This window comes from Podarcis gaigeae (assembly GCF_964106915.1).
Source record: "Podarcis gaigeae genome assembly, chromosome: 13".
NCBI lineage: Eukaryota > Metazoa > Chordata > Lepidosauria > Squamata > Lacertidae > Podarcis > Podarcis gaigeae.
In genome coordinates, this window is record NC_139689.1 from 47,605,296 (window position 1) to 47,620,948 (window position 15,653).

The 15,653-nt window shown below is 44.9% G+C and overlaps 1 protein-coding gene across 2 annotated transcripts in view; it reads right to left on the bottom strand.

Annotated features, from left to right (window-relative positions):
* Positions 1-414: 414 nt before the first annotated feature.
* Positions 415-15,653, bottom strand: part of G3BP2 (G3BP stress granule assembly factor 2) — a 39,745-nt gene continuing 24,506 nt past the window's right edge. Inside the window, exons 7-12 of one of the 2 annotated variants that reach the window (XM_083709553.1) lie at positions 14,110-14,290; positions 11,518-11,616; positions 8,360-8,462; positions 6,683-6,811; positions 6,399-6,517; positions 415-3,288 (exon numbers count right to left, since the gene is read on the bottom strand). In XM_083709553.1, the coding sequence (XP_083565679.1) occupies positions 3,016-3,288; positions 6,399-6,517; positions 6,683-6,811; positions 8,360-8,462; positions 11,518-11,616; positions 14,110-14,290 (904 nt within the window). In that variant the 3' untranslated portion in view covers positions 415-3,015. The remainder of the gene's footprint in view (positions 3,289-6,398; positions 6,518-6,682; positions 6,812-8,359; positions 8,463-11,517; positions 11,617-14,109; positions 14,291-15,653) is intronic. The other variant, XM_083709554.1, reaches the window with a different exon arrangement.

Here is a 15,653-nt window from a genome sequence, read left to right on the forward strand (position 1 = left end):
CGCCTTAGAGAGCGAGAAGCGGAACAAGAGAATTCAACAGCAAAGGCAATAGATAGTGCAGTACATGTGATTTGATAAGTTATGCTTAATGCCCTACAATAAAGACTCTGCTCTTTTGCTGGCATAAAAGATCTAGTAGGTTTAGAAAGGGCCATGGGTTCGGCATGTGTGATGGACAATTACAACTGTGTCAACGTGCATATATTTTCACAGCAGCTACAACACAAAGAATTTTGACATGCAGATTGACAGCTTAAGATGCAAGTTGTTGCAAGGTGCAGAATCCACTGCTAGTTAAATTATCAGATCAACAGCAATTTTGGGATCAACAACACCAACACGATTGCCTTTCCATGTAGATAACTGCCACGGAGGAACACCAATTCCACTGAGAAGAGAATTCGGGACCATTGATGAATGCTGCAGACATCAGTAGTTTATTGGTATGTTTAGTCAAAACACATTCAAAAATGGAAACTTAAAAAGTAAATACTTTCCACCTGCAACAATTAAACTAGATTCTACTAGCATATAATGCTCAACACATTACAGCAATAAAGATGGTAGTCCACTGTCTTGCATACCTACTAAAGCCAAAAGATGGTTAAAGCAAGTTTGTTGAAATAGGACTGCAATTATAGCAATACTACCCCATTGTCAACAAATCAGCAGTTTATAACAGGTCAAAGGAGATCTGTTGCTTTTTTCTTCTAGAGGTACAGTTATTGAAAGGAGGGACAAGAACACTATGAGTCCACAGTACAATAGGCGAACAGTCACCATGTAAACTTCTGTGTATGCTTCTAATATTGTTAATTCATGGCATTTAAAGAAGCCGGCCAGATAGCTGAATGGCTCAGTAGCTCCTCTAATTGTCAGTTACGTATTTTTCTGATTATTTCTCCAGTGCCATTTGCCTTTTAAGAGGTTTTTTTTTAAAAAAAGATCGCAGGGCAATACCATAGCACTAAAAAAAAAGTCAAGGAACACAAAACACTGGCAAGCAAACCACTTGCTGAGAATAGCAGTTTAAAGAAAGGCTTTCATCTTAAAGGTTTATGTTTTTGTGGTGAGGCATTCAAGTACATTTTCCAGGCATCATCTGAAAATGAAACAGTTCAACACAAAACACACCCCCAAATATAACCATGGAAAGAGAGAAATGTGTCCCAGAAAGTGTATGAAAATAGTGCAAGACTTACCGTCAAACATGGAAGACCTCAATTATTATTATTATTATTATTATTATTATTGGGGGGGGGGGAGAAAATGATGCAAACTCACTCCCCCTCCCCCTTAACACACAGGCAAGATTTTCCACATTCATAGGAAACAGCAAATGGTCACTTTTAACCAAATGCTCCTTGCATTAGGCATTTCTGTTACATTAAAACAAGTGAGGTCTTCCATGCTTAGAGCAGCTCTGAGTGGTCACATATTTTTGCCTCCCCTCCTCAAGAGTAATCCCGAGGCTTACTGAGCTGTCCAGCGTGAAGCCGGGGGAGCATCGTTTTGCTACATTTGCAGTTTTCTGGAATGTGCGATCTATGCAAACAGGAACCTGGAAACAGCAAACCTCTCACCAAAATTCAAGACGCTCTAAAAAAAAAATCCAAATACACAAGAGGAGGTCCTCCCTCCATGTAAAAATCTGAGCCGTGTGGGCATCAAAGTCGCTTCAAGGTTGTGCAAAATGGGTGACGACAGTTCAAAACCCGGAAATAGCAATTACTCTGAGCTATTCTCCTGCCCTGTGAAAATTGCAGTATCCTTGAGTGTAACAAGTTTTATGTTAAATATGCTTATCCGAAGTATACTTGAAACAAAGGTACGTGCTTGATTAACTTTGGACTTGTCTATGCAAGAATGCACACTCGCTTTCACAACTCCATTTCTGTTAAAAATGCAGCCATTTCTTTCCTCCCTCCTTCAAAGGCTTCAGTAACATGTCAACTGCAGAGCTAGGCAAATAATATTCCAGTAACCTTTACCGATTTAAAGATACTGCAATTTTTATACAATGATTTTATAAACATTTTTTTTTACAGCTGTTAAAAGTTTTGCAGCACAGCCATTCATACCACTATACTGTACAAAATCACCAGCAACACTGGAATGATGTATTTAATAGAAGGCACCATCATGCTTATTACATTACCAGAGACCTCAATACAGTAGAGACAATTTTTCACTGTACACTGCTTACAGAAAGGGGAAAGGGGAGAAGGAGTGTGTTGAGCAGTTAGCCATCCCTGTTCTGGAGAAAGGCGGGGGAGCTCATTAAATCCTTTTTTTTAAAAAAACTTGTTTCGTATTCAGGACTATGATTTTTGAAGTTTTTACATCTGTGTTTACAGCTAAATGGTTTCCTTCTGGAACATACTTGTAGTCTCGTTAAGGTTTGTGTGTGTGTACATATATTGGTCAGAGCAAAGCAGAGCAGATGCCTGCATCGTTTCACAAGCTACTTTTTCCTTGCTGCTTTCAGCAGATGTCAACGTAAAAGGAGTCAAATACCCATTAGTGCGCTTTTGAGTTCATAAAAACGTGAGTTTTTTGGAGCCAAGTGTTCTATAAGGGGAAAAAAGGGTAAGCTTCTCCAATTGCAAAGATTGCACTAGTTGCGTTTCCAACAGTAATAGGCAGAAACAGTAACACTTACACAAAATGTGTAGCAGGAGGGTGCTTTTTTTTTTGTTTTACTGAAAGGACCTTAACTCAAATTAGGCACGCCCTTGTCCTTTTTTTTTTTTTTAAGTTGCTGCTGCAGAAAGTTTAAATGGTCATTTCTCAGTCCTTAATCTCCAAGTTTAAGTTATACGTTAACAGTGTGACTTCTTTGTGAAATTGGGGAAAGAACGTCCACCTCAATTTAACTGGTAACCAAAGGATGTTTCTCACATCAAAGAAATGATCAAAAAGGCTGTGTTACATTCCAAAGCCAGAAAATTAACAAGAATGCAAACACGACGAATAATGTATCACTGCCAAGACTGCCTGCCAACATTTGGGTCTTCAACGACGTTGACCTGTGAACCGGCCTTCCATCTGCCCAGTTCCTCTTCCGGAGCCAAGTTTGTGGGCCATGCCACCCCTTAGAGGAGGCCCTCTTCCATCGCGGTCTCGCATCATTCCACCACCCACAATGCCACGTGGACCCCCTGGACCTCGGTCGTTGCGCCGGATATCTCTGCGGTCATCGCCACCACCTCGGGTCTCCCTTTCACGAGCAGCTCTGGTCTTTTTTTCTTCTACGTTCAAGCGCACTTCACCACGAAACATAACAGGCTTGAAAGGGCGGGGAGGGAGGGAGAAGATAAAAGTGTTAATACCAAAAGCTTAGCTAGTTTTATAGTGTCCAAAGAGGTTCATTAGCTCACTTAGTAGAACATATGCAGAAGGCTCCCAGAGTGTCTGGATATAATCAAGATCATCATCATCTCCATGTCATGCATGCAACATTAGAGCACTGAGTGTGCATCGCTAACCTAACTGCTGACAGACATTGGCAGTCCAGATCAGAACGCATCGTTTCTTTAGAGTGTGTCAATCGCAATGCTAGTTAGTATTCAGGTGTCTTATCATTAGCAATTCTTATTACTGTTATCTTGCTAGCTACAATACACAGACCCAGTGGACGTTATTTTGCACTGCCTGTGACAACGTTGTTTGTATGGATGGCAGAAATCTATAACAATAATAAATTTTATTTATACCCTGCCCTTCCCAGCCAAGACTGGGCTCAGGGTGGCTAACAACCAATAATAAAAACAAGTTAAAATACAACTTTAAAAACAAGATTAAATACAACATTAAAATGCAGCCTCTTCACAGGAGGAGAAAGGAAAAAAGAAAGAGGGGGAGGGAATCAAACTGATTCTAAGCCAAAGGCCAGGTGGAACGACTCTGTCTTACAGGTCCTGCGGAAAGAAATCAGATCCTGCAGGGCCCTGGTCTCATGAGACAGAGCGTTCCACCAGGCTGGAGCCACTGTCGAAAAGGCCCTGGCTCTGGTTGAGGCTAATATAACTTCCTTAGGGCCCGGGACCTCTATGGTGTTGCTATTTATGGACCTTAAGGTCCTCTGTGGGGCATACGGGGAGAGGCGGTCCCATAGGTACGAGGGTCCTAGGCCGTGAAGGGCTTTAAAGGTTAAAACTAGCACCTTAAATCTGACCTTGTACTCCACTGGGAGCCAGTGCAGCTGGAAAAGCCCTGGGTGAATATGCTCCCATGGCAGAGACCCCGTGAGCCAGAAGCTGCCATACTTTGAACATTCCTTACAAAACTCCACTTTAGAAGCAATGGATATTCTTAGTTATCCCAGATCACTCCTTTCTTCAGGTCTAGGAATCTGGGTGCAAGGACGGCCAATTCTCAATTGAGCTGATTATCCAAACACAGTAAGCAACTGGTCATTAAAAAAAAAATTACAAGAATATGACTTCCTGTCAGGGTCTGTCAGCCTCTCAGGTATGTGCCATTCCCATTCTAAGAGAACGAGGGAGGTGTTCGTCGTGAGTTCTGGCACCTCTTTTTTCTAGAAAAATAGCACTGCTTCCTGTTATCTTGAAATATTGTGAAGTTATTCTCTTGCCACTTTCTACTGTACACAGTAATTCTGTAACCGTTTTGTGCCACATCTAAAGTTATGCCCTCAAATCTCTATCCTGATTCACTTCTTTCAAGAGCGGTAATTTTCAGTAATAACACTTTGCAATTTAGAATACTCTCGGTATTCAATGGTGTTGCAAACAAATAGCTGTGATCTATTTTCAGATAGGAGAGGATTATTTTCACTATTACATTAACTAGGGACTGCTTTACACTGCACTTTGCCTCTCATCAGTTCAGCTATCACTTGCTATGCATTAACTGTGACCTCTTCATAAACCTTCAATTCAAATCCTTCTTCTAATTGAGGTCTGGATTGCGGAGTTAGGGAGATTCCCGTTTTAAAGCCACTACAATAAATGTGCAGTGGGGAGGAAGGAGAGGAAGTGCAAAACTTGTTCCTGGACTTCACTGTGAACTATTGATCTACAAAAGGCAGGCAAGTGCCATCTGAACGGGACTACAGCCAGATCCTCACCCTGTTGAGATTACACTCCTTCTGAGCTGCAGATATGTGGGATTGTTACCATATTTTTCACTCTATAGGACACACTTTTTCCCCTCCAAAAATGAAGGGGAAATGTGTGTGCGTCCTATGGAGCGAACGCAGGCTTTCTCTGAAGCCTGGAGAGCGAGAGGGGTCGGTGCGCACAGACCCCTTTCGCTCTCCAGGCTTCAGGCAGCTATCTGCAAGCCTTCGGAGCAGCCTGAAGCCCAGGGAGCACAGCGGGAGTTGGTGCTGCACTACCCGGGCTTCAGGCAGCTATCCGCAAGCCTTCGGAGCGCGGTGGGAGTTCCTGCCAGGCTCCGAAGGGTTGCGGATAGCTGCCTGTTTTGGGGGCTGGGGTCGGGGGAAGCTCGGGCTTCCCCCGCCCCCAGCCCCACAAGCTCCGGGAGCGGCGGCGAGGTTGCCCCAGCCCCGCGGCTAAAAACGAAGCTGCGTGCAACCTCTCCTGGCTGGAGAGGTTGTGCGTGGCTAAAGAGGAAGCCAAGACAGCCAGCAGGATGGATCCTGCTCGGTGTCTTAGCTTCTTTCCTCTTTGGGGCTGGGGGGGGGGAATAATTTTTTTTTCTTTATTCCCCCCTCCCCCATATCTAGGTGCGCCCTATGGTCCGGTGCGCGCTATGGAGCGAAAAACACGGTACACGTCACATGTCTGTTTACATTCCAGCACAGATTGCTGGCATGATCGGAACTTCCGCTCTGTATTGCTTTTTTCTCTCTCTCTCTCCAAGAAGAACAACAAGGAGAGAGGCCATGTTTTTCTTTGTCCTGATTTATGTATAATAAATGCATAGCTTAGTATCGTATCCACGCCTCGGGCCTGATTCTGTTGTGTGATTACTCTGCTGAGTGATGTGTGCTCCAGCATGCACCACAACTTGAGTCGCAGAAGGACATCGGAGGAGGATGACTGATGGATCTCCACAGCCACAAGGCTGAGAGGGAGACGGCCGAGCCAGCTGGCTTTTCACCCCTCGGTTCTGACACTCCCCACTCCCCTGACAGAATGGACTCTTTATCACTTCAGGCTGCAAGTGGGAAATAGCATTATTAAGCTTTTTCCACACAGAACACTTACCTACAAAAAAAAACCCCATAGCACCTAAAGGAGAAAGGCTTTTAAGCCAGGTCTTTCACTGTTTTATTCCTGGTTCACAGAAATCCATTGATGGATGAATGTGAAGTGGGTGGGGGACTTACAAAAGTCTAAGACAGCAGAATTCAATGTGTCATAATGAAAACAGAATCTAGTTTATCACATGGTGACTAGATTACTTACTTTTGCCAATAAAATCTTCTGAACTGGCTCAGAATCATCAAACACCACAAAGCCAAAGTTTGGGAGTTTTCCTCCAACACCTTTAGTATTGATGCGAAGTTCCACAACATTCCCAAAGCCTGTGAAAGCACGGTGTAGGTGGTTAGGGGAAAATGTATAACATCTATTAAACAGCAAGTCAGTTTGCTCAGAAGGCAATTTCAGCAATGCTCATTAGAGAGGTAACTTAATATGGGACTAGCAAGAATTCCCACCACCTCAAGCTTCACTTATGTGTCACTTACTCATGAAAAACTCTTTCAGTTCATTCTCGTCAATATCGTGTGGTAAATTGCCAACGAAGAGCTGATGACTGTCTGGATAGCGAATTATTCGTCGATTGTCTGATTCGTTTTGATCCATATATCCTTGACCTGCATTCATACAAAACCGGGACGCAAACAGCAGTCAGCTTACAAACACATGGGAGGCTCCTGCTGGCAAAAATGAACTCTGGATTCAATCCCATGTTCAGCTCTATTTCATAAAATGGATGCTGTCTTTGTTATCTGTTGTAGCCAGGAATGTCAAAATTCGGCCAGGGACTTCACAGATAGGAGAAAACGAAGCCTAAAAGGTTTAAGGGGAGGTAAGAGAGAAACCTAACAGGTATCAGCGACTAGAAACTTATCCTGGATTCTATTCCCTTTCTGGCAGGCTAAAAGGTTAGGAGAGAAAGTTGAAGTAACATTATATATATACAGTGGTACCTCTGGATGCGAACGCAACCTGCATCTGTGCGGGTCGCGATTCGCCTCGTCTGCACATGCGCGTGACGTCATTCTGAGTGTCTCCACATGTGCGAGTGGCGAAACCCAGAAGTAACCCATTGCGTTACTTCCGGGTCGCCGCGGGACGCAACCGGAAAAGATTTAACCTGAAGTGTCTTTAACCCGAGGTATGACTGTATATAGGGACGCAGGTGGCGCTGTCGGTAAAACCTCAGTGTCTAGGACTTGTCGATCGTATGGTCGGCGGTTCGAATCCCCACGGCGGGGTGAGCTCCCGTCTTTTGGTCCCAGCTCCTGCCCACCTACCATGTTTGAAAGCACCCCTAAGTGCAAGTAGATAAATAGGTACCGCTTTATAGTGGAAAGGTAAACGGTGTTTCCGTATGCTGCGCTGGTGCTGGCTCGCCAGAGCAGCTTCGTCACGCTGGCCACATGACCCAGAAGTGTCTGCGGACAGCGCTGGCCCCCGGCCTCTTAAGTGAGATGGGCGCACAACCCTAGAGTTGGACACGACTGCCCGTACGGGCAGGGGTACCTTTACCTTTACCTTATGACTGTATATATAGATATACATAGAGGGGGGGAGAGACGAGGGAATTAAAAAGAGCAAATGTAGAGCCCTGAAGATACTAGAGCAAATGTAGAGCCCTGAAGTACTATAAAAGGGGCTGGAGCACTGTGGAAGTTAGAGAGCACACTTGGAACTAGAAGAGGAACTCCAGCAGAAATGGAAATGCCTATTTATTAACTTAAGACAGGTAAATAGTCAGGTTCAGATTTAGCTGGATATGTTTTCTTCTTGTTCTTATAGGAAAAGAGGTGGGCTTTTTTTAAGAACTTATTTTCAGAAACTTGTTACTTTGCAAAAGCCTTTGGGGAAAACCTCTCTCCCCCTCTCTCTGTGTGTATGTGTGTAATTGTCATGTACCTTCAAGGCCATAAGGGCCTTTCACATTCAAATTTAAAGCTAGAGGACTTAGGGTAGGCCACAGAATCATTGGATTGTGGAGTTGGAAGTGTCCCAGAGAGTCATAGAGTCCAACTCCCGGAAATGCAAGAATCTCAACTAAAGCATCCATAACAGATGGCCACCCAACCTGTCAAACCAGGTGAATGACCTGATTTTCTAAGGAAAACCCAGAAAACTCACTGTAAGCCAAATTTGCAATACTGGTGCTTGGATTTTCTTACCTGGTCTGGGGCCCCTTGAGGGAAAGCCTGGCCGCTCCCGCGGACGCTGTTCACGCACACGAGGAGGTTGAGACTGGGTTTCAGGTTTTGTTTCTACTCTTTGCTGGAACGGGAAAAGGCACGGTTAGCAAAAATTCTAAAGATAACTTGGACAGCCGAAGCAGAGCAACTCATAAATGCAGAATAAAGCTGTTGGGGTTTTTTTGTTTGTTTGTTTTGTAGCTGGAAAAACATTCCACTTATGAATTCCTCTGTACCAATCCAGGACTGTAGGGCTTACTTTTCGTTATAAAACAAAAAAAGTTGAGTTCTGAACTACATCTTATTCAGGCTAGCTAAGGCCCAAAGCACTAGTGGTGATGAGGGTTTTTAAGGGTTGGCCCCTGGCAACCCTGAAAAGCCGCCCCCCCCAAAGGTCAGGGGCCTTCTTAAGCACCATGCCGTGAGAGCTACTATCAAAGAGCAGCTTAAGCACTGGGAGAGCTGAGAAGCAGAGCTCCCCGCACTGGCTCTGCTGCAAAAGGCTAGCTGCATCAGGTCTCCTCTTCCCTCAGCTGTCATCTGTGGACAGCCATTTCATCAGGGTGCCTTGGTGGGAGAGACAGGAAGCCAGGTTCAAGGCATCTGCTTTGCTGGAGGCCAAGCTCCATCAGGCACCTCCTGCCACTGAGCTATGAACTAAGCTAGCTGGTCAATATAGGAACAACTGCTGAGAAATTGGGGCCTGGGTTTCGAATTTTATATTCCTCTTCCCCCCTCATCCCTTTTCCCTTGTGTGCTGTATCTTTATTGTTAGACTGTAAATATTGGGAGTATAGGGACGCGGGTGGCGCTGTGGGTTAAACCACAGAGACTAGGACTTGCCGATCAGAAGGTCGGCAGTTTGAATCCCCGCAACAGGGTGAGCTCCCATTGCTCGGTCCCTGCTCCTGCCCACCTAGCAGTTCAAAAGCACGTCAAAGTGCAAGTAGATAAATAGGTCCTTCCGGCGGGAAGGTAAACGGCATTTCCGTGCACTGCTCTGGTTCGCCAGAAGCGGCTTAGTCATGCTGGCCACATGACCCAGAAGCTGTACACCGGCTCCCTCGGCCAATGAAGCAAGATGAGCGCCGCAACCCCAGAGTCATCCGTGACTGGACCTAATGGTCAGGGGTCCCTTTACCTTTACCTTTTAAAGCTACGGAGTGTTTGTTTTTAAATGGATTTATTATTGTTATTTATTTCTACAAGCCAATACCTCCCTCTTATTTCTCAATGACCCAACTTTGCCTTCATTCCTGTTGGTATTCAGTGTTGATGACAATAAAACATGTGGCTTCTTTCTACACTAACTAACCGACTCTACACTAAACTACCGACTCATTAGTGGGAGAGGCCATGTCCTGGCCAACTTGAGTATAATATTTTGAGGAGTGGGCAGATAATCCCCACCCCACATAATCGATCACATGACACAACAGACACACACCATTTAAATGGCAGTGCCCATCAATTTTGAGAGGGGGGTGGCCCCCTCAAATATTTTATGACATGGGCACAGGAGACAACTCCTATGCCCATGTCAATAGATGGTTTTACACACAATGATTTTAACACTCTGGAAAACTATACATCTTATATACACTGCCAGCAATGTTTTACTGTAAAGGTTTTCAACCTTTTTGAGTCCACAGCTGTCTTGACCAACTACATTCTATCTGTGGCACCCCTGTGGGGCTCACCCCTTGCCTGAAGAGCTGGCAGCCCCTCACCCTTTTTCAAAACCCTTCCTTGTGGAGTGTTCCCTCAGCCTCCTCTACTCTCATTGGGAGTCCTCCGGGCAGCCGCCGCTGCTGCCCCTGATCTCTGAGCTGCCCCCAAAGAGAAGTGCCTCTTTACATTGCTCCATAGGGGCGTGGGTCTGTCCATTTACAACAGCAAGGGCTGGCGGACTGGCTGAACTGAACTGCTTGCTTGCTTCGAGGCCGCCTCAGCTCCTGGCAACCAGCACCCCCTGGCCAGCCCCAGAGGCACCATTCGCCTGCGGAGCTGCTACAACAAACAGCTGTGCAAGCCTTTGGGAGGCAGAGACACGAGAGGACATCAGAGGAGAGGGGGACAGAGGCCAGTGTTGCCCGCGGCAGCCCTGACCATCATTCAAGGCACCCCAAGGTGCCACAGCACACTGGTTGAAAACCACTGCCCTGTTCATTTCAACTAAGCTTGCAACAGTGGGCTGTGTCAAAGGGTCTGATTATGCTGCTAGTGTGACATCTTTAAATGTCTACTACCAGAGCTGGGTTCTTCACCTTACCTCTTGGTATGGTAGCTGTGTTTACGCAGATTTGCTAAGTTTTTTTTTTAAGGGGAAAGCAGCAGCATTGTGCTTAAACCTATCTCCGTGTCCTCCACGAAACATTCTCTAGTAATTTTAAGGTGCAGAAAGATGAACTCAACTACCTTTTCAACTACCCATGGCTCACTCTGGGATAATCTGTTAAGACGGAGAGTAGAAGACCCTTAACTGCTATAATCAGCTCTAAACTACTGTACAAACCTGCTTAATGTTTGACTGTATCATTTATTTTGCATATGCATGGAATGTTTCTTGGGGGTGGGGGTATACAGGGATTGTTTATTATATGTATTTTTTGAAACAGAAAAATAAAGAAGTTTTTTTGTTTTAAAGAAGGTAACTGGGTATGATATCCTGTATATTGAAATATACACTTCTCAGATTTTCAAAATACAGTTCAAACGAAAGTGTGGATGATCCCCAAGGGATCCCTTCTACACCTTTGTTCCAGACAATTTATGTATCACACTGCCACAAACATTCTGGAAATAGGAGTAACAATAATACTGGTAAGCAGGGCTTTTTTCAGCCAGAACTTGCCAGAATTCAGTTCCAGCACCTCTCAAGTGGGCGCCACTGCCATTATAAGAGAACAAGGGAGGCGTTCATGGCAAGTTCTAGCACCTCTTTCTCTAGAAAAACATCACTGCTGGTAAGAAATGAATGAACCAGTCTACAAAACAGTCATAAGTTGGTACAGGGTGCTGGGATATATATTAAGCAGCCAATTGGCACAATTCGAGGAATTGTAACTTGCTTTGTTAGCGAAGCAGTTTGTAGATGTAAACAAGCAGACAATCTAAGGTGTTCACAGACTGGTTACCTGTGAGACTGGTGCTTTAACATGGGGTGGAATTCCAGAGGAAGAAACAGTACCACTAGGAGGCAGGTTTTTACTGGTCACTGAAGCCCAAGAGAAAGCCTGCAGGAAATGCAACAAACCTGGGCTGCTCATCATGGAAAACCACGGACATTTCTTATGGGAAAACTAGACCAATAGAAAGATTTGTTCTACGGCAAGACAGTCTCAGAATTAAGTGCAATCATAATACGATGCCAGCAAAACAGATTATGAATGTTTTTACCATTTTAGTTATCTATTCGTTTCAACAGATCATGTTCATTCACCTTAGCCTGCAATCCTATACTCACTTAACGGGGGGTGAAAGAGAGGGGAGTTTTGTATGAGTACATTTTTCGTGCTTTATCATTCTTTGGGGGCTAGTACAGACTTAGTATTCCCAGAGACTGGAAACAGGCCAAACACAGGCACTATCCACAATCCTTTTGCTCTCAGGACCAAATTCCCTCACACTTTCCCTGTCAGTCTTAATTGTGGTAGCATGTGATATCATTTCTGTCATGAGCTGCAATTAGGACCAACCAGGGTCTTCCCTAACTAGAAGAAGAAGAAGAAGAAGAGTTTGGATTTGATACCCCGCTTTATCACTACCCAAAGGAGTCTCAAAGCAGCTAACATTCTCCTTTCCCTTCCTCCCCCACAACAAACACTCTGTGAGGTGAGTGGGGCTGAGAGACTTCAGAGAAATGTGAGTAGCCCAAGGTCACCCAGCGGCTGCATGTGGAGGAGCTGAGACGCGAACCCGGTTCACCAGATTACGAGTCTACCGCTCTTAACCACTACACCATACTGGCTCTCAGGGCCACACTAGGACCTCTCCCCCCTAGAAAAGAAAGTTCAGTTTAGAGATGCTACTGGGTTCTGTTCTCAATTTTTACAACCCAGTGGCATCTGCAGCATGAAGTGCCTTTTACCAGCTTGGGCTGGTTTGCCAGCTATGATCCCACCAGAAAGGAAATAGGCAGATCCCGTTGGTAACTTCCCATTTAGACTACTGAACAGTCAAAAGCTTCAGATGATTCAAAACAGGCTAGAATACTGACTGGGACCAGTTATATGGAATTTACCTTGTCTGTTTTGAAGCAGTTAAAACTGATTGCTGGTCCACTGACAAGCACAATTCAGAGTGTTTGAATTGTGCTCGTCAGTGGACCAGGAATTACTTTAACTACCGTATTTTTTGCTCTATAAGACGCACCAGACCACAAGACGCACCGAGTTTTTGGAGGAGGAAAACAAGAAAAAATATATTCTGAATCTCAGAAGCCAGAACAGCAAGAGGGATCACTGTGCAGCGAAAGCAGCAATCCCTCTTGCTGTTCTGGCTTCTGGGATAGCTGCGCAGCCTGCATTCGCTCCATAAGACGCACACACATTTCCCCTTACTTTTTAGGAGGGGAAAAGTGAGTCTTATAGAGCAAAAAATACGGTATTTCAGGTGTTGCCTTTATGACTTGGACTAAAGTCCTCCAAGGACCACCTCCTCCAAATCAACCTATCCCAACTGATCCAAGATCCTTCTACAGGTGCCCTTATAGCAGAGGTTAGGTAGGCACCATTAGGGAACAGGTCTAATTGGTTGTGATCTCTATTTATAGAATGTTCTCCTGAAGGAGTCTCATCCAGAGGCACCAAACATGATTACTCTGTAATAGCTAAGTATGTCATAGCTAAAAAGCAATAGGTGTAAGTACTCAAGATCATAACCTTGTGGGTAACTTTACTGTGACTTCTTCCCAAAGCTCTGAAATTAATAGGCTGTCATAACAGAACACAGTGACTGCAATATTTTTCCCTTCTACTGGGAGGGAAGGGAACCATGGGACTAGATGCATTTCAATTTACATTGTAAGATAGCAGTAAAGAATCAATTATATTAAAAACTTGCTGTCCTATATCAACAATACTAATGAGTTTTGATTTTTAAGAAGGTTCTTAAAATACATTTACTAGCCTGAGTACCCATTAGAAACATTTTTCATTTGGCTTTGGACTATAAGTAATGTGAATGTCCATTTGTATGGACGGGGCAATGGGAACACTCATTTATACTGAATACTCAATGCAGAAAGCTACTCCCACCAGTTCTGTTTTGATTATAGCTACCCAAGTTTCCTCACAGGGACGCAGGTGGCGCTGTGGGTTAAAGCCTCAGCGCCTAGGACTTGCCGATTGAAAGGTTGGCGGTTCGAATCCCTGCGGCGGGGTGCGCTCCCGCTGCTCGGTCCCAGCGCCTGCCAACCTAGCAGTTCGAAAGCACCTCCGGGTGCAAGTAGATAAATAGGGACCGCTTACCAGCGGGAAGGTAAACAGCGTTTCCGTGTGCAGCTCTGGCTCGCCAGAGCAGCGATGTCACGCTGGCCACGTGACCCGGAAGTGTCTCCGGACAGCGCTGGCCCCTGGCCTCTTGAGTGAGATGGGCGCACAACCCCAGAGTCTGTCAAGACTGGCCCGTACGGGCAGGGGTACCTTTACCTTTTTTAAGTTTCCTCACAATCCGAGTTTGATAGCCATCTTCAGTCTAGCTACACAAAGCATTGAAAATTAACCAACCTTTGGTGGTTCTTGTGGTAGAGAAACTGTTTCTACAGGAGGTGGGGATGGGGATTTTTCTTCTAGCTCTTCAATATTTTTTTCTTCCGCTTCAGGTTTTAGTTCCTCAGCTTTTGATTCAGATTCCAGCTCAGGCTCAGGTTCGTGAGTAGATTCTTCCAACGTTTCTTCTATTCCATTACTAGAAGAATTGGATGCAGCTAAATTAATTCTAAAATGCTAACAGATAGCAGAACCAGATATACTGACATAATAATAATAATAATAATAATAATAATAATAATAATACATTTTATTTATACTCTTGGCCAGAGCCTGACTCAGGGCGGCTAAGACCAATAAAATCACAGTAAAAACATAATGGGGGGAAAGGGGGGGGGAGAACTCAATTTAAAATACAGGTTAAAATGCAATTTAAAATGCAGCCTCATTTTACAGTACCGGTAGCTAATAAATCAAGACCATAAGGGAAGAGAAACATAAGGGTCAGACCAAGTCCAAAGCAAAGGCCACGTGGAGCAGCTCCGTCTTGCAGGCCCTGCGGAAAGATGTCAAGTCCTGCAGGGCCCTAGTCTCTTGTGATAGAGCGTCCCACCAAGTTGGGGCCAGTGGTGAAAAGGCCCTGGCCCTCGTTAAAACCAATCTAACCTCCTTGAGGCTCGGGACCTTTTGTTATTTGTGGACCTTAAGGTCCTCCGCGGGGCATACCAGGAGAGGCAGTCCAGTAGGTACATGGGTCCTAGGCTGCATAGGGCTTTAAAGGTCAAAACCAGCACCTTAAACCTGACCCTGTACTCCACCGGGAGCCAGTGCAGTTGGTAAAGCACTGGGTGAATATGCTCCTATGGCAGAGACCCCGTGAGGAGCCTTGCTGCAGCATTCTGCACCCACTGGAGTTTCTGGGTCAGCTTCAAGAGCAGCCCCGCATAGAGCAAGTTACAATAATCAAGCCTGGAGGTGACCGTCGCATGGATCACTGTGACCAGATCAGGGCGATGAGCAACGGTAGCTATCGGTGGGGGAAAGCTGACTGTACATCCTACCAGCCTTTCCCCCATGTTGCATATGCATCTCAACCGTCCTGCAATCCATGATTTTGCTGAACTCTTTTCTGTTGAATCACAATTTCACTGGCCCCTTAAACTCTGACTACTGGTAGCTGGACAAATCCATCATTCCTATACAGTGGTACCTCAGGTTAAGTACTTAATTTGTTCCGGAGGTCCGTACTTAACGTGAAACTGTACTTAACCCGAAACACCACTTTAGCTAATGGGGCCTCCTGCTGCTGCTGCACCACCGAAGCACAATTTCTGTTCTCATCCTGAAGCAAAGTTCTTAACCTGAAGCAATATTTCTGGGTTAGCAGAGTCTGTAACCTGAAGCATATGTAACCCGAGGTACCACTGTAGTGCCATAAAAAAAGTACATAGCCATTCTTCAACTAGTGTACTCACCAAGAAACACAGTTTAACAAATTAATTTCCTTCCGAGATGACTCCCAAGAATTGCCTTAAGTTTGCCTTATCAATTACCTCATCCCC